Below are 18,637 nucleotides of genomic sequence, written 5' to 3'. Positions count from 1 at the left end.
TATATATATACTGTATAAACACACATGTATTTCTGTCTTTTTAAATATTCAAGGCAAGCAGAAGCACAATGGCTTGGAATTTTTCATTGACGTCAGCACCATCAGTTTCAATTTACAGAACAATAACAGTTTAGGAGAAACACACAGTACCTCTTCCAAGCTGAAAAGAACACCGCCAATTGGAGCTCCAAAAGCAACAGAGACTCCTACTGCAGCTGCAGCTGAAAGCACCTGTGACACAGATATATCACCAGGTTAAGACAAAACTTTCATAGGGGATAATTAATTCACATTTTTTCTTTCATAAATCAACTTACTTCCCTTCTCTTTCCTTCATTTTTACTGTACTTGGAGTACAAGCTGCTGAATAAGTTGCCACAACAACAGGCTACATGGACTGACGGCCCTTCTTTTCCAAGACTTAAGCCAGAGGACACGACGAGAACTAAGGTTACAGTTTTTATTAACAGCGTCCACTTTCCGAGGTATCCTCTTATTATGAAGCCACTCAAAATGGTCTTTATCTAAATACAAAGAAAAGGTGAAACACGTAAGAAGATTAGATCTTTTGGCAAGTATAAAAAAAATGTGCCGCACTATTACTGTATCGAAAAATAGTGTACTCATCAGTGGCAGACTTTCAAAGACTCAGATCAAATAGTAGGCATATAGTCTACTCATATCAGTGGCAGACTTTCAAAGACTCGAGTCTTGGCACCTTCATTTCATATTTTCATATTAATATTATTATTTCAGTCTTGCCAGAACAAATTGAACTCATATATCACCGCTAAAGTCTTATGAGGCCTGTTAGGAAGCTCAGACAATGTAGTACTCCCTCCATAGATAAAATAATGCATTCGCCCTTTGATGTCAGTGCAATAATCCTGATTTCATGATATTCCAAGTAAGATAAAATTCTCTGCTTAGGTGTGTGGCTCATACAGAGTATCTGAAAATAGAAGAACTACTGGATATGAGGAATGCTAATAGGAAGAAAAATTATTTTAGGTGGAATGCATAAATGAGTATATATATAAGATAATTATGTTGCAAAGACTGATGTTAAAGAGGAACTGAAACATAATAATCCTCAAATTAAATAAGACCTGTAATACTGAAGCCATGTCCAAAAAAGGCTGGCAGATGGCAAAAGACTAGTTACAATTATTGCCGCTCTTAGGCTTGAAAAAGAGGACTACCTCGAAACGCGTAGCCGTTAGCACTGCCTATTTACAAACTCCATACTCGTTCAGACGCACGAGTACCGATCCACCCACTGGGTCTGAACGCTCCACTCTTGCGACACACGCCGCACAGATATACAGCACAGTGCGGTTTTTTATTGCCGGGCAAGATCTTCCTCCCCCCTCCTTCCTCCAAGTGCCGCGGCTCGGCCAGGCCAGCCGAGTACGCGGGCTGGAGATACCCTGGGAATACCCTGGACTTCCGAATTGGCAGTACATCCACCTTTGTCTTATGCATGCAGAGATACTGTTTGCTCCCCTGTGACAGCATAACCGTAAGTTATACATATACCTTTTAACCCTCATGACCCAGCCAGTCACAGCAGACTAGGCAGCATTTATCCATTGATCAACTGTTATGCTATACCCAATAAGTATCTACTCAGGTTGTTGCACTCTTCCTTATACTGTGTTTGTGAATGTGATTTACCGGGTCCCTCTCCCGGTTTGTTGAGGAGTTTATGCACACCATCCCCCAATATACCAACGACCAAGATAGTTGACCATACTACAGTGGAGCGCTTTCCATGCTTTTTTTGTTTTAAATTATTGCCTGTGGTCTCCCTGCAGTTGATGTTTCCACCCATTACCATTATTTGTTCTACTCTGTGTCTCTGCATGGAGGCTGCCATGTTGGAAGAAGTCATCACTAAGGGGGTTATTCACGATGGAGCCGAAGGATCCAGCAGTAGCTTCAGCTGATCCTTTGGCTCGCTTCGGCCACCTGAGCCCTTCGGTTCAGTCGAACAGGCTGATTTTAGCTGATGTACAAGGCGTTCGGCTCACTTCACTTTGGCTCGGTCATTCACTTGGCTGCCTTTGGCAGCTAAGTGAATAACCCCCTAATTTCTCACTAAAGATCTCCTGGAAACAGCAGCCTGAGGCAGTAGTGTCTTAAAGCTCACACAATAGATATACAGCAATAAAGCTGTGGGCACAGGAGTGCAGGGGAGTCCTACAGGGAAGTGCACTGCTATTTTTTAAGAGGAATTCAAGAAAAGGCAAATATTTCAGGGTACCGTTTAGGCACATTCACAATTTTAAATGTTACCTATAACATAGCAAATGTCTTATTTTGTATCCGCTTCAGGTTTTTTCGTGTGTGGGCGTGAGTATTTTACGTTATGTGTACATAGTTATATATGTAAATGTTTTATAAATGTTATTAGCAAATTAAATATGTTTAAAAAAATCTAAGTGCAATTACTGGTAAGCACTTTATGCCACCCTATTTTCTGCAGTCTTAAGTTCACATGGATAAAATATAAGGCAAGATATAAGACTAGGGTCGCCATTAAAAGGTTGGATTGACAATGGCCACCGGGACAAATGCAGAGTAATAATCCTCCCCAAATAAAACCAATAACAACCAGACTAAGGTTTTCACATTCTCCTACACTATCCAATACATAAATAGATTATTTTCGATGAAAAAAAAAAACTAACAGATTCCTACATCCATGCTAAATAGCATGGATGGACGAATTTCTCACTGCAGCTATTGTATTCCGACAGCTGATACCTGCCGCTTTGGCAGTGACTACAGTCACTGTTCAGCTAAAAATGTTCGGCCCATCTCCTTCGACAAAAGTCAACTGAGTAATTGGCAAGGCCACCCACTATAAGAATTTCAGACAATTCCTGTAAGGATCTGTCATCTTCTTTGTTTGTTTAATTTTTTATTGACAATGTCTGTATCAGATCATGAGTCATAAACAAATACTGATGCGTCAGGTAGGATGTATTCCCAAGTCATTGCTGTGTTTAGGTGTGGGCCCCACACAACTCAATAACTGTCTTCCTCTAAGACCATTCATAAACCTACAAGGGAGGTCAAAATTGCATGCACAAATGCCAGGAGCTGGCTGTCTCTGATGTAAAGTGTATGTAAAACCCTTACAATGAATTTCCTTCTATTTAAATAAAAAAAGAGAAAAGGGAAAGGAGTTCTGTGGTCCTGTACTAGGGTGAGAATACTGCTCCTCTTTGGATATAGTACAGTGAATACGCATTGTCAAACCTAGGACAGAAAATGTGTTACTGGCAGAGTGACCAGGTGAGAATTAAAAAAACAAAACCTGGAAAAGAAAATTAAGGTGGCCATCATATTTAAGTACAGTACTTGAAAGGCTAAAAAATATAACATTTGTGTTCTCTGGTGTTTATATACAATTCACATATGAAAATGTCTCTTTCAGTAGCACTCCTCCCATCTGGAAAGTTTAGGACGACCTCCAGAGCAGTGAGGCAGGCAAGCATTAAACATCTCCTGGTGGGTCCTTGGCTTATTGTGAGATAAAACAAACAGTTGGGCGCCAGTCACTTTAACCTTTTCTGTCGTTGATTTGTTCAATTCTCTTGGGTAGAGAAAGTTAGGCGTACAGAATACCCAAACATAGCAAAGTATTCCAGGCTTTTTAATAGCAATTAAATTATATTAGTGGCCCTTTAAGAGAAGCCTTCTAATAGCAATTGGTCCTTTGACCCAATGCAAGCAGTCACAGGTTGGGTTTAGATACACTTTAATACTTTTTGAGTCACTTACTCAGAACAATGTGCAAGACAAATAGCTAGTATTTTTTACAAAGAGCCCTGCAATGTCAGAGTTCCTTGAAATTAATTTCAGTATACAATTAATATTTGCTCATCTATTGAAAATACATAAAACATTTCAAGATAAAAATACACATATATTTTTGAAGACTTTAATTATGTTATACTCTTCAGGGGAAACAAAGACAATAATTATAAAATGTCCAGAGTTATCATTAAGATCTCACCTCAGGAATTCCAGAGCCACAAGCATATGGAGCAAACACTCGAACCAAAGCTACTGCCAGGAAAGCAAAGAGCAAAGCCCACAAAATATAGAGGAAATAGTTTAAAATGTATGCGCTGGCTCCCTGAAAAACAGTGAAAAGTGATAAGTCTTACTGTCCAAAGTACCATCAAATGACATAATAACAGTAAAGAAAACAGTGGCATTACAACAAAGGTATCCAAAACAATGCAGAACATTATAGTGATATTGATAGTTCTTCTATATGGTCTGATTTTGGCTAGAAATCCTGAGAAAGAGTGGAGGTTTTCAGACAAGCAGTGATGAACATCGCATGCATTGATTGTGGTAGTCTTCAAATATTCTTCAAAGAATTACAAAAATATATTAAAGCCCAATTTAACTTGCAGTTTAAAGCTAAATATGTTGCAAGTGCAATGTTTACTGACCATAAATGTCAAAGATGGGCAGTAGACTTTTTCATTAGACAGTAGTCCCTGAAGGCTTCTTCTTACATTCCCTATAAACAGCCTCCTAAAATCATGAATATCAGAACATAGGCATGTAATATCTATGGACTCTTAAAATGACACTAAAGTTAAGAGCTAAATCCTAAAAAGGTATTCAAGTACCCTAACGATTAACAATATTGGACCTTATTTGTGTATCACTCGGCTGTAGATCATCAACTCATCTCTGAATTGATGCCGACACTGTCCTTCCTTCTGGAGGGTGGATACTTTTGTTCCCCATGATCCCTATGTGTTTCGTAAAGTAGTCACCACTCCGAGCTCGCTCCCGTGATGGAATACAATCTCACGTTTAGTTTACTAATTTGTATTGAGATTGTAGTTCCTTCATAGGAGTGAGCATGGGGCGGTGGCTACTTTACAACACACACAGGGACCATGGCGAACAAAAGTAGCCACCCTCCAGAAGGAAGGGCAGTGTCAGCATGAAATCAGAGATGATTTGAGGATCTACAGCTGAGTGATACACAAATAAGATACATTTTTGTTAATAATTAAGGTACCTGAATGCATTTTTTAAAATTCAACTCACTGAGTTTAGCGTCACTTTAATCTGAGCATTATGAGTATGCCTATTTCACCCACATGTTAGAGTTGCAAAGAAAGTTAATACAATTCATTACTATTTGACATAAAGCTTGACCTACTAACCTTTCTGATCAGATCTATGTAACGCTCTAGTAGCGTGAGGTAATTCATCCATTCAAATAAAAGAATAGGGGCCAAGGTTACATTTGAATTATGTGCCCAACACCAATGTAGTTTTATTGGGCCAACATCTATGACCATAATATTTTTTTTCTGCCAACACAGAGGAACTATCCATATAATAAAAATAACGATATATTGTAAGTGTTTTTTTTCCTACGTTTTTTTTACGTTTTTTTACGTCTTACATAAAAAAATGTGATGAGATAATGGAACATGGGTCACTTTAGCAGCTCAAAGGCATTTTGCCATCCTAGACCTCAGTCCTTGCAGTCTTTCAACAAAGTTGGGGTATAGATTAGATCTTTATGCAATCAATTTAGCAGTTAGGTGCAGAAAGGCGGTGTTGTCAATAGCAGCTAGACTCTGTGATTTCTCTATTAAATGGTATGAAATGAAAGCCAATATTAGACTGTCCAAACTGGACAGTCTAAAACAGTTTGACTCATGCTGGAACTTAAATATTCAGTCTTTATTATAATTGATAGATAGTTTATAGAGGTCAACTGAAGACTGATGGTTTCTGCTCTTAAGCTGCTTGACCCCAAACACAGTGCATAAAGATAGGAGACGTATGAGGTCAGGTAGAGACTGTCAGACTTCAGGTGATATCACTGTCTGATTGCCTTAGCAGTTGCAACTCTCATATTTATATCCAGTCAGGATAAGAGAATATCGCCAGAAGATACGGTATAATACACAATGACAGCAGCTGATTCCTCTGTCTCATGTTATCTTTCTCAGTCATTTACTATAATAGTTCTGTTCCATCTGATTGCCTTGATGGATTTATTACTAAACATCACTGTAACATACTTGCTGCTAAGCCAAGGTATATATTTTATCAACTCATCTGCCAATAAAGTGTACATAATAATAGCTAGCAGGGTGCAGATCATTCAAAAGGCCTGTCAAGCTCAGCCTCCTAATGTCAGTCATCGCATCTTTCCATCTTACATTCATATACTAGAGGCTTTATCACTGCGCGAAACAGCTTAATGTGAACTGAAGCTTCACGGTCACTAACAAGAACATGTTCATCAGTCTGATGTTATTTTTGTTCTTGAGCCTTGGCAAGGAAAATGTGTTATCACAAAATTACAATATTCTATTAGCCCTTGGTGATATAATGTTTTATTGTCCTATAGCATAAAATTGAACATGAATACCTTTTATTGGGGAAACCATAAAATGGTGGTAAACTACAAAAAAGCATAAGTAGTAAAAAAATAAGCAAAACTAAAAATGGGGGCATATACCGTAACTTGTGTAAGAACTTGAAAATTCGACGATACGAGTTGAGTTTGCATTGAAAGAATCACAGATTACCCTTCACTTGCTGTCCCAGAGAAACAACAGAAATTAAGAGGAAATCGCTCCAAAGCATAGAAGGAAGATTTCCCCTCACCTCCTGTTCCTGTGCCAACTTAAAAATGTTGGATCTTCCATTACCTATTGTATCAGAGACAATTGTTATTTGGACTAATGGAAAGGGTGATTTTGTATTTTTCAATGTTGTTCTGCACTGTTACCATAACTATGACATTACAAAGAACTAAAAATTTTACCATGTTACAGGCTTAGCTTCTTCAACTAATTGGCATAATGTTAAGAATTGCGAGATGCAAAGGGAGGAAGTCTTTCCCTTGAAGAGAAGTTAGGAGAAATAAAAAGTGACCATAGTAAATGTATATTATCCTCAAATGGGCTTCATGATCGGGAGAGTTTAACTTATGGTAGACCCTCATACAGATATACTGTATATCCACCGGACAATACTCAATTGCCTACTCCAAACTGAACAAGTTTAAACACACCATGGAGTTCCTGGATATATAGACAACCCTGCATCCTACTATGAAGGATTTCATAAACTCTTCCGCTGTACACATATGAAGCTTGGTATACACGCAGGAATTTTGTTCCGAGGGTCGTACCAAAATTCTCATCAGAACATTTAAAAAGGTAATAAGAGATTTGACAGATGTCTTTCGAAATTCCGTTTGGTTTTAACATTCGATTTGGGAAATGAATGGAACTAAAACTACATTAATTTTTAGAATTTAATTTGCTTGAGAACATTTTTTCCATCCTGTTCCTTCAATTCTTTTTGCCACTATTGTCTAAATTGGTCGTCAGTTTGACTCCATTAACCATTAGAAAATCAAACATATGTTCTGAACATACATTTTTTTGAACAGAATTCTAAGCATGTAAACTCAGCTTTACTCTAGACTAGTGGTGATAGAGTCCCAAAGTTTTGTAATTGGAGATTGAATGAAACTCTCTTAATTGAGCCAATATTCGTAGACTCTTTGAAGCTTGACCTAATTTTCAAAGGCAATGCCAACGTATCAGTACATCAACCTGTACTGCAGGAAGCACACAAAGCATATACAGTATACAGTAGATGAAAAAACTAATATCTCAGGGTTCAAAATTAAAACATCAACCCAAGGCTCAGACAGACACTCTACTCAAATGTATTACTAGACTAGAAACACTGTACATAGAGAGTTTGGTCTGTCTCACCTTACAGACCTCCAACTCTCCTTAAAACAATTATTAGACACAGACACTTAGCGGTTGATTTACTATAGGAAAATAGGTTATTCACTTTGTAATTGAATTTTTACATTGCAAGGAAATTTTTCCTTAGCTTACCGAATGTGATGAAAATTCACTTTGCAAGAAATACCCAATCACATACAAGGGAAAAAAAAAAAACCAGTATATTTTCTTGCACATGAATGGATGATGGAAATCAGCACCATCATTCACTAAGCTAAGGGAAAAGCCCATTGTAAAGTCTGTAAACAGCCTTTTTGTCTTTTGTAAATCCAACAGTAAAAACCACAACAACCTCTCTCGCCCTCCATTCAAGTGGTCTAAGGTCCAGTGAGTCATCACATCCTATACAGTTAATAGGACATGAGGATGCTGAGGGACATTGGAGCGGTGGAGAAGACAGGCTGCAAGGACCGGTCCAGGAGCCAGCTAGGATCATGGTCCGGGTGAGTATACTTGTATTATTTTACACCCTAGACAAAATGAGCACTTAACCTTTGCAGTGCGGGGGTAGCGCCACTGCAAGGGTTAAGATTTATTTGTGCAGAGTTCTTCTTTAAACTCCAATGTAATTGAATTCATATAGTCAGGAAAATAGCCCAGAATCCAACTTCAAGTACTAACTAGAACTAAGCTAACAGAGGCACGTGCTTTTCAGATATTGGAAAATATTATGAATGCCCATTGCTCAATAAGACTTTGGACTAGACATATTGGAAATATCAAAAACAATGGGTAGATGCTGAGGAAGTTTTAGGGGCCAAAAACGTAGCACAGATCTTTGGACACATAGGTTTCATAGAAGCTTGGCCAACACTATTGCTCCCACAACTATCACTACACAGAGAATTTGGCATTTGGTATGGACACGCCGTAACTGGCATCAACATTCCTCCCTCATCACACTACTTGAAAACTTCCAATTTTCTCTGGGTCTAGAGAAGAGAGTTTTCCAACACTGGCCTACAGAGGACCCCCTGCAACTATATCATGTTACCAATGGTGGCAAGACATATTACCAATGGTGGCAAATAAGACACAGATGGGGGTATACTCCCCCAGGTGATTTTATTGTTAGGAGGTTCTCAAAACAACTTAGGGGGTTATTCACTATTGAGCTGGAGGATGCAGCCGTAGCTTCGGCTGATTCTTCAGCTCTCTTTTCTGAACGGAAGGGCTGCTGTACAACAGCCAAAGGCAGCCGAGCGGCTCAGCCGAGCCGAAGGCGTATGCTTCGGCTCGACTGAGCCAAAGTGACAGCCGAAGCGGGTGACTGAGCCAAATGACAGCTGGGCCAGTCGTGATTTTGTGGCTGGCTCCTCCCAGTTGTAATGACAGATCAGCGTCCCCAAATGACCTGGGATGCTGATCTGTCATTAAACAATAAACACTGGACGGAGGCAGCCATGACATCATGGCCAGCTCCGCCCAGTTGTTATTCATTGGCTGGGACCTGCTAGAAGACTCTAGCAGGTGACGGCCAATAGGAAACAGTTGGGAGGAGCTGGCTGTCACTGCTAGCTCCGCCCATTTATTTTAATTTTTTTTCTCTCTTAAAAATATATTTTATTTATTTTTTACTTTTCCTATTTTTGATCATTTTCAAAATGATTTTTCAACCTTTTTTTTTTACACTCTTTTCACTTATTTTCTATTTTGCTCGGTACCACGGACGTACCAAGCACAATAGCCAGCGGCATTCGGCTATTCACACACTGCCGTTCGGCTCCTATGAGAATAGGGGTGAATGGCAGCGAGTCAGCTGCCAGAGCTTCAGCTCAGCTGATCCAGATGTTGGATTGGCTGAGTCGAAGTCCCTCTGCACTTCGGCTCAGCCGAACATGCAGAGTATGTTCGGCTGACTGAAGGCAGCCGAAGGCAGCCAATGTACGGCTGATTTTAGCCGATGTACGGCTGAAATCAGCCATACAAGCCAGAAGTAAATAGCCGAACAGCATTCAGCTCACTTTACTTCGGCTGGGTTTTTCACTCGGCTGCCTTTGGCAGCTTTGTGAGTAACCCTCTTAGACTCCCTTAATCCAATAAATAAAATATTTTGGCCAACATCAGGCTCCTCTTCATCTTGTTGTACAAGGTGCTTCTAGCAGAAACACATCTAAACCCCCCAGCCTATCTGATCCACTGGGAGCAGGAATTGTCTCATCTCTCTCTGACAACTGAAAAGAAGTCACTCACACACCAATGTCCAATGTGTAGAACGCCTTTAATGAAGACGCCAAACAATCATGGTGACACAAGTAAAACACATTTTGTAATCGTTAGTGGTCCCTTCATCAGGCAACACTGTATATTCTCTCTGAAAAACACTTAACTAAAATTCTTCATCTAACGCATCACCTCCACCCCCTTGTGCTTCTATTGTCATATAATTATGTACTGTATACTTTTTGAAGAACTGGGGGTTTTTTTGAGGTTATTTCAGGAAGCTGTCCTACTGCATCATTCTCATCACAAAATACAAACATACCCAGACTTTTAGCAAACCTGTAAGAGCTACAGTATAATGCATTCTGACTGTAACACTTTATACTTTTTAGAATTTGTTTTTATATGGATGAACAGTTTAAACTTTTTTGCAGGAAAAAATAGGGTTCATCTCCCTAGTGGGCACACACTCAGAAAAAATGATCCCTTCCCCAAGCACCTAATGAAGTCATATTGCCATAGCAGTGATAATTACAACATCTTTGACAGGTCATCTTTCTGGCTGTTTGGCTCCAGAAGAGCTAATGCATATAAATAGTGAACATGAAGACTAATCAGCATGTTCTGTCCAACACTGAAAGTTTTAGCCCTGGAAATGTACCAGACTGCTGGAGAATGTATGTGTCCAAGATTCTGTGGTAAATGAAATTGTGTTGTTCCCTGAGAAGGTAGCCACATAATTCCTCTGTACAAGCAATTGCAAATTAATCTACAATAAAAATAATGTTCTCTAGAAAGTTGCTATATGAACCATTTGACAATCCAAAGGGAAGGGAATGTTGACTACATCTGGCAATCTCTAAGAAAAACCATTTCTTTACCTCTGCCTGATTGATCATTAGTTCGGACCATTTCTGCCATTGGGGACATTTAGCCCTGTCATCAAACGTGGCATCATTTGAGGTCCAGCAGCACTGTTCATGGCTGTACCAAAAGCCGTTCAGACATATCCCCTCTTTCAGATCAGTCATCCAGTCCACAGCTAAGTCGATAACACCTGCCAAAGCACCTGAAGACAAAACGAATTGATATTTAGAATCTTTACAATTTGATACAAAATTATAAATTCCTAATATATATTTGTTTGGAATCCATGGACTGATTGCAGATTTTTTACATGTGATGACATTATTATTTTTCCACATAGAGCTGAGGAGCACCAACAAGTATTCCATTGCTGGTGGTTACTTTATTTATTACAGGTATTTATATAGCGCCAACAATTTAAGCAGCGCTTTACATATTGTACATTCATATCAGTCCCTGGCCTCAAGGAACTTACATCACATACTAGGCCAAATTCACCTACCAATATGTCTTTGAAGTGTGGGAGATACTGCCACAAGCACAGGGAGGACATGCAAACTCCATGCAGGCAATGCCCTAATTGCTTTTCTGTTGTATATGGTGTGATGTTGGGGAGCTCACAGAGCACTCGCACAGAGGGTTTTGAATAAAACAAAAGCTTTTCTTTTCCTCTTGCAGGGCAGCAAAAAAACGGTAAACACAAATACTCGCTTTATCTTCAGCAAACGCAAAGTAAAAGTCCAATTCTTTGGTACAGATAAGAAACCATAAATATGTCTCAACCAACATGTTGTAGAAATGTCCCAAATCTGGGGAAATCCCTTCCCAGGAATATAAGCACAGCACAGCACAGCACAGCACAGCACAGCACAGAACAGAACAGAACAGAACAGAACAGAACAGAACAGAACAGAACAGAACAGAACAGAACAGAACAGAACAGAACAGAACAGCAATCCAGCAGGTCTCTCTCACTAGCCACAGCTCATTACTTTCTCCTCAACTCCCACACTACTCACTGGGAGTTGTAGACCTTTAAACCCCTTCCTGGGGCAGGACGGTTAACCCTGTGGTGGCCCTTAAAGGGACCACAACCCAAACAGTGGTGATATATATCTCCCATCCAGGACCCAGCCATGCCGTCCTCTACAATGGCAAAACACGAATATTTATTTGTCAGATAGAGGATGGTTACCCCGGTTCAGCCACTGTCTAGGTGTCCAGTCCACTGAGTAGACCAGAAAGCCTGTCCTGAAAGCTATAATCTCTCCAGGATAAAAAAGGGTAACGCCATCAGGTAACACAGCTTATCTCCCCCTTCCTTCTCCATTCATCTGAACAGAAATAATTAGCTGAGCCAAATGTTTGTGCTTTTGAGCCTACAGAGGGTCCCTGATTGTGGTCAGATTGAGCACACATATACATAACTGCTTTCTTAAGGTTATGGACATTTTAAAACATAAATGGACCCAAACCTCATTGGTGTTTCCCAAATTTTATCACAGGGCAGTAGGAAGGGTGAGGCGAGTGAGCCACTTGCTTCGGGCACAGCTGCAAGGGGGCACAGCCAGGGATGGACCAGGACCGAGCAGGGGTAAGATGTGGGTGGGTGCTTTGGGCAGGGGTGTGGAATTCCTATTGCCTGACGCATGGGACATGCAGTTCTGGGCGCCAGGTGGGTGTTAGCCCGAACAGCATTCGGTTGACTTCACTTTGGCTCGGTTATTCACTCGGCTGCCTTCAGCAGCTTTGCGAATAACCCTGAAGGATGTAGCATTTCTGTCTTATTTTTTTTTTTAAAAGCATTTAAATTGAAAAGTAAAAACCGGCAAAGGGCTCTCTTTAGCAAATTGAAGTATTTTGTCTATTTAGCTGCAGTTCCTTGACACCCATGTGAACTATCAACTGCTTATGCACAGCAGCTGGGTTATGGACATAAGTTAGGAATGAAGTAGATCATGTGATAATGATGTAATCATGTTGTACTTTGAAGTGATGTCTTGCTGGTTTTATTTCATTATGTGGATCTGGAAAAGTGCTCCTTTTATCTTCATTGTATAAGTCTATGTGAAGGTTTTTTCTTTGCCTTGTAAATCTGGAGAAGTGTTCTTTTGGTTTAGGGAACAGCTAATGGCACATAGTAAACCACAATGCACAATTACTTTTTTGTATGTATGTAAAAATAAGCATTGCCAGTATTAGAGTAACTAATAAACCTTGCATTTACTTGTAAAATATCAGTTTCCGCAGAGCAGCCCGATTCAGGACAATTAAAAAAATATTTTATTTATGGTTCTCTGATGGACCCCTACTATCGTTAGTAGGGATGCACCGAAATTTCGTCCACTGAAACATTTCAGCCAAAAATAGTACTATGGACAAAATGCCAATAGTACCAGAACGGATGAAAATGCATCTGAAAATATAATGCATCCATAGCCTCTCTCCTCTCCACTGGGTCTGGTCCGTGTCCCCTCTGATACCTGCTTCTCTCCCCCGCCTGTGTCGGCAAAGGCAGTGGGGATCAGAGGGCACACAGAATAGATCCAGCTGCTGGTGCCCATAGGGGAGGAGAGAAGCTGTCAGGAGGCTGAGTGGAGTGGGGTGATAGGAGAGCTTGGCCTCCTGTGACAGGTGAAGCAATCAGGATGGAGAGCAGAGCACAAATACTCACAGGGTTATTCACAAAAGGGTGAAGAGTGTGGAGAAGACAGAAGAAATGAACAATCTAGGCCAAAATAGCCGATTTGGAAAAATTCTCCAATTCAGCTCACTTTCCAGTTCAGCTATGTTGTCCTAGATTGTTCCCTTCTTCTGCCTTCTCCAAAACTCTTAACCTTTTTGTGAATAACCCTGTCAGTGATCAGTTATGATTGCTAAGGTTTTGTAAGAAACTTTAGGACACAGTAAGCTTAGTGTGTCCCCAGTTAGTGCTCTACAGGAAGTGCTCTACATCACTGATACAGTAACTAATACTATCTCTTCAGTTTATGAATGGACAGGAGCACTCAGTGTAGAGGCTTCCGGTTTATTCAACAGGGGGTTTTGGAAAAGAGAACTAGGACTCTGTCCATAATCACTTTTTCTATTTTAAAAGGAAAATATCAGGGGTCTCCCCAAAGCCAGTAAACAGCAAAATGAAATAATATTAATACAATAAAATAATTTTAAAAATGTAAAAAAGGTTGGAAAAAAGTAATTTTCAATTTTGGCTGTACACATGTTTTTATTTCAGTTTAAAAATTTAATTTCGGTGCATCCCTAATCTTTAGTTTTACATTCAAATACCATTTATTAGTTCATTAAACTTTAATGATTGGTAACAACGATCGTTACTTTGAGCAGCCAATGCAAAATGGCTGAAAAAACAAAAACAGGGAAATGATACAGTTGTGCTATTAAAGAGGGAAAACACTGACATCTAGAGGCAATTTATGTTAGTGCCAAAACTCACATCTTCGTAGAATACATATATACTGTATACACAGTATACATGCAGTCAGCAGTGTTGTAGAAGCAGGGTTGCAGCCCTCATTTCTACTTCGTCCAACTTCTCCCCCAGCAATAATCCAGGTCCAAAATTGCACCCCCCAAGTTTGTAGATTTGCTATGAGCAGTCAGCAAACATTATTTGAAAAACAAAGCTATTCTTTTCACATATATTATATGCTACTGTACCAAAAGTTACATAGTATTTGAGGTTGAATAAAGACACAGGTCCATCAAGTTCAACCTTTGTGTGTCTGTGTGTGTGTGTGTGTGTGTGTGTGTGTGTGTGTAGTGTGTGCATGTGTGTATATGAGTCCCTGTGTGGTCTTAGTTTTTAAGAGTACCTGTATCCCTGTATGTTACGGTCTCTTAGGACGGTATCTAATTGGTTTTTGGATGAATCAATACTCCCTGCTGATACCACTGCTTGTGGAAGAGAGTTCCCGAAATGTAACCACTCAATAGACGTATTATACTTAGCCTTTTAGGAAACCACTCGACCGCTATCCCTATTCCCCCAACCAGAATGATGTGAACAATTAATTTTAATCTAATAGACAAAGACATCATCACACATGTGCTATAAGATCATTTCACTTACACATATATGGTGAGGTCATCACGCTCAGTGTCTTTAACTGCAGCTATGCAGCTTTGCTTTGGAGATGTATGGATAAGTGGATGGATGGTTATGCTGGAATGGAATTATAGGGGGATGGGGGTTTTGCAAGCATAGTTCCTGTGAAGGGTATGGGAAGTGAGGTTGTTGATTGTAGTGATGGGTTCCTTTCCCTGGTTCCTTTCTTTCGGCTTAGGAGCTTAAAGCTTTTCTTCTAATGTATGTACTTCATCTGTATCTCAAAGCAGTAAGATGCAATACAATAAACATTGAGCTTACCTGCTAAGAGTCCAATTTTTAGCATGACAGCCCATCCTGACCAGGCATCTAGAAGTCCTTTGATGAATTCCCATGCAGACTCCTTGCTTTTGCTTGTGATCTGGAAGAAATGCATTATTATTATTAGATAAAACAGTGAAAATATGATGCTGGTATTACACACCATAAGGCAGCACAGAGGTAACTCTGTTTAGGGCACCTGACCAGATTTAGCCACTTCACATAGACATAAGATTGCTTTCTGATCTGGGCATCTAGAAATAATCAACTTTACATCAACACACTAAAGCCTCTTCGGACAGTCAGTTGTGGACCAAAATATTGAACATTCGGAAATAATTTCCCCAGCAGTTGCTATTGTTTCCTGAAGATAATTCCAACACCAGGTGATGTGTCTATACTTAGACCACCACAATGCAGGAACTGAATCCACTTGTTTCATTGTTTAAATACTCAAAGTGTATATAAACCCAAGAATACAAATGTTATATTCTACAGTTTACCTGTCTTTAAACATAGTAGCTGGAGTCGTTTATTTTTCAGGCTTTTTTTCTATATTTTCCCCTGATGATCCTGCCAGTAACACACTTCCCGTCCGAGGGTGACAAGGCTCACTAACTGTAAGCCGCAGTAATTCTGAGCAGCATTGTCATCTTTGGACAAAAAGTATATTAGAATACCTCCTCATGTCATCATCTCAATAACATAAGGGGGAGGTGTTCTGTACAGAGAGAACTTACAAGGAATGAAAACTGCTTGAGATAATACTCCAGAACAAAAGAAGTTATGAGCACACTGGAACACTGCAGGATCAACAGTGTTCTCTCACTTATCGAACAGATACTGTATATAGTAAAATAGGTTCATTGCTATGTTAACGAGACCAAAACAGAGCCAATTAGAAAGGTTCACTGTTAGGGTTTACATACACTTTAAAGATTGCATTAGTTTGAAACATGTAGACCACAAGTAAGACTTTTTTTCATGTAGGTCCCTTGAGTCTTAAGAATTTAAATATTCAGCCCTATATGACCATTGCCAGATTTGAAGATACAACAGTTGTGTATCTTAGCTCTTATCTTAAACTCTAGATCATACTGGATACATTAAACCAGTTTTATTCTGACTACATATATGCATCTAAAATTGCCTAATTTGCTAACAATTGGTCCACACTTAGGCAACTTTTCTTGTGCTGGACATTACATTCAATCCCATTATCAATCGGCCCTTTACTTTTCCCATGATCCTTCAGTCTAATTGCATTGCTCTTGTGCTGGTGTGGTGTGTTTATCAGTTTTCAGTGCAGGAGTGACACAAGTATATGATATGAAGCATCGGTCCTCATACTTTTCTATGTCTGTCTGTGTCCCGAGACTTCTCCCTTAACCAGTCAATAGTATGGAAGTCCTCATATGTCCCAACATCTGGAATTGGCTCATCAAGAAAATCCATCAGGTTGCTGGAACCATTTATCTCTCCAGAATTAACCATGTTGGTTTCTACAATCAAAAAGCATTTACATTATTAAATAGCCTTATACAAATATTGCATTCGTCAGATTACGCTGTACTGTCGCTGTATATATAACATGGTTTTATTTTGTTATACATACAGCTTTTGATGTCTAATTAATTGCATACACTCAGGCCTATAAACATTTTGTTGATTCATTGGAAACTTAAGACAGAAGAAAAAAGTTAAATCATCAGTAATTAGTATCAGATGTTACCTCTTAGATCCTTAATGTTAAATATCAAGTGTTAGTGCATGCAATAGGTTATATATATCCCCTAGACCTCCAGTTCAACCTTAAACATCATCCCTGGCTATGTGATGCAGAAGAAGCATCACATGACAGCAGAATCACTTCCAAGTACATGTATACTGTCTGTGTTTCTGCACAGGGTGGTGAGGGTGCTTAGCATGCAAACAAGCTACAGGTGTCATAGCGCTGCCAGCCCCTTGACCACTCGCAGCAACTGATGTTAGTAGACAGACAACAGGTACTGTAAGCAGAGGGGTACATAATCCAACATAGTACTAGCTATGAATTATATGAAAACTGAAAAGAGTGAGTTTTTGTATATATTTCCATTATTTCTTTTCTATGTTCTACATTACCATTTTTTCATTTTTATAGTCAAGTAAATAGGAACTATTACACTTAAATATTTAATATTTATTATTTCAGCCAAGTAGATGTAATTCTGTACCTCCGTGCTTCTTAACAAGTTTACTGGAATAATCTTAACTGCTGTGGAGAAGAAAACCTGTTTACAGAGCTCAATAGATAAAGCTCAGATTACACATACAGAGTCATAGGAGTTACTCAGTCCCTCCTCCCCTCTCTTTCTCTGCTCTGTGCATATCCGTACAAACTTTACATACGAACTGTATTATATTGTTTTATTTTTACAATGAAGATTTTATAGAAATAGTAAACAGATAAAGACATAAAATGTCAGATTGCAAACTTAAAGAATTACACTTGCACCCACACCATCATAGTTTCCATTAAAACAGAGTTAAGTTATGGTTGCATGAGTTGTCGTTTTATTCCACGTATACGTAGGTGTATTCACTAAGTCCCACCTAACAGTACAATTTGTTTTTAGCTGAATGACTAGGCTAGGAAGTTTCAGTAATGCATTTTTCAAGTTAGAAAGAAATCAGGGATTTTGCAGCACCTAGAGATACCTGTGTTAGTCTTCAAATCAGTCCTGTGTTCCTGTGCAGCTCCTTGGATCCTAGACACAGCTAAATGACAGGCTGAACAGCCTAATCTTAACTTGGACAAATGTTGAGGTTCCTTCCTCAGCCTGGGCCTAGCATCCAAGGGTTCTCTACAGGGATTAATTAGAAGACTAAGGGGGTTATTCACTAAGCTGCCAAAGGCAGCCGAATGAATAGCCGACCCGAAGTGAAGAGAGCCGAACATCGGCTGCCTTTGTTTCCTTCACTTCGGTTCAGCCGAACAGTTCGGCTGAGCTGAAGTGAAGAACACGTTCGCCTCAGCCGATTCAACATCTGGATCGGCTAAGGCAACCTTATGGCAGTTCATTCACTGCTGTTTGCCCCTATTCTTATAGGTGCCAAACAGCAGTTAGCGAATTGCCGAATGCTGCTAAGCACCATTAAGCTTGATTATTAGAATTAAAAAAATTTAAACAAAAGAAAAAAAAACAGTGTGGGGTCCCCCCTCCCAAACCATACCAGACCCTGTAGGTCTTGCAGGAATGTTAGGGGGAACCCCCAAATTTAAAGTAGGAAAAAAAGTGTTCTCCACAAAAGTCATACCAGGCTCTTTAGGTCTGTTAAGAATTTTAAGGGGGAACCCCACCGCCACAAAATTAAAAAAAAAAAAAAAAGGTTGGGGGAAGAA

At 39.5% G+C, this 18,637-nt stretch overlaps 1 protein-coding gene across 1 annotated transcript in view; it reads right to left on the bottom strand.

Annotated features, from left to right (window-relative positions):
• The window catches only part of CLCN4 (chloride voltage-gated channel 4), a 51,238-nt gene that overhangs the window by 24,887 nt on the left and 7,714 nt on the right, over positions 1-18,637 (bottom strand). Inside the window, exons 2-7 of the mRNA XM_018553514.1 lie at positions 16,603-16,754; positions 15,253-15,352; positions 10,880-11,067; positions 4,028-4,150; positions 318-524; positions 151-231 (exon numbers count right to left, since the gene is read on the bottom strand). Of these exons, the coding sequence (XP_018409016.1) occupies positions 151-231; positions 318-524; positions 4,028-4,150; positions 10,880-11,067; positions 15,253-15,352; positions 16,603-16,746 (843 nt within the window). The 5' untranslated portion in view covers positions 16,747-16,754. The remainder of the gene's footprint in view (positions 1-150; positions 232-317; positions 525-4,027; positions 4,151-10,879; positions 11,068-15,252; positions 15,353-16,602; positions 16,755-18,637) is intronic.

The sequence above is a fragment of the Nanorana parkeri genome, unplaced genomic scaffold (genome assembly GCF_000935625.1).
Source record: "Nanorana parkeri isolate BGI_ZX_2015 unplaced genomic scaffold, ASM93562v1 scaffold122, whole genome shotgun sequence".
Taxonomy (NCBI): Eukaryota; Metazoa; Chordata; class Amphibia; order Anura; family Dicroglossidae; genus Nanorana; species Nanorana parkeri.
Note: the sequence above shows the minus strand (reverse complement) of the source record. Positions and strands in the feature narration are given on the sequence as shown.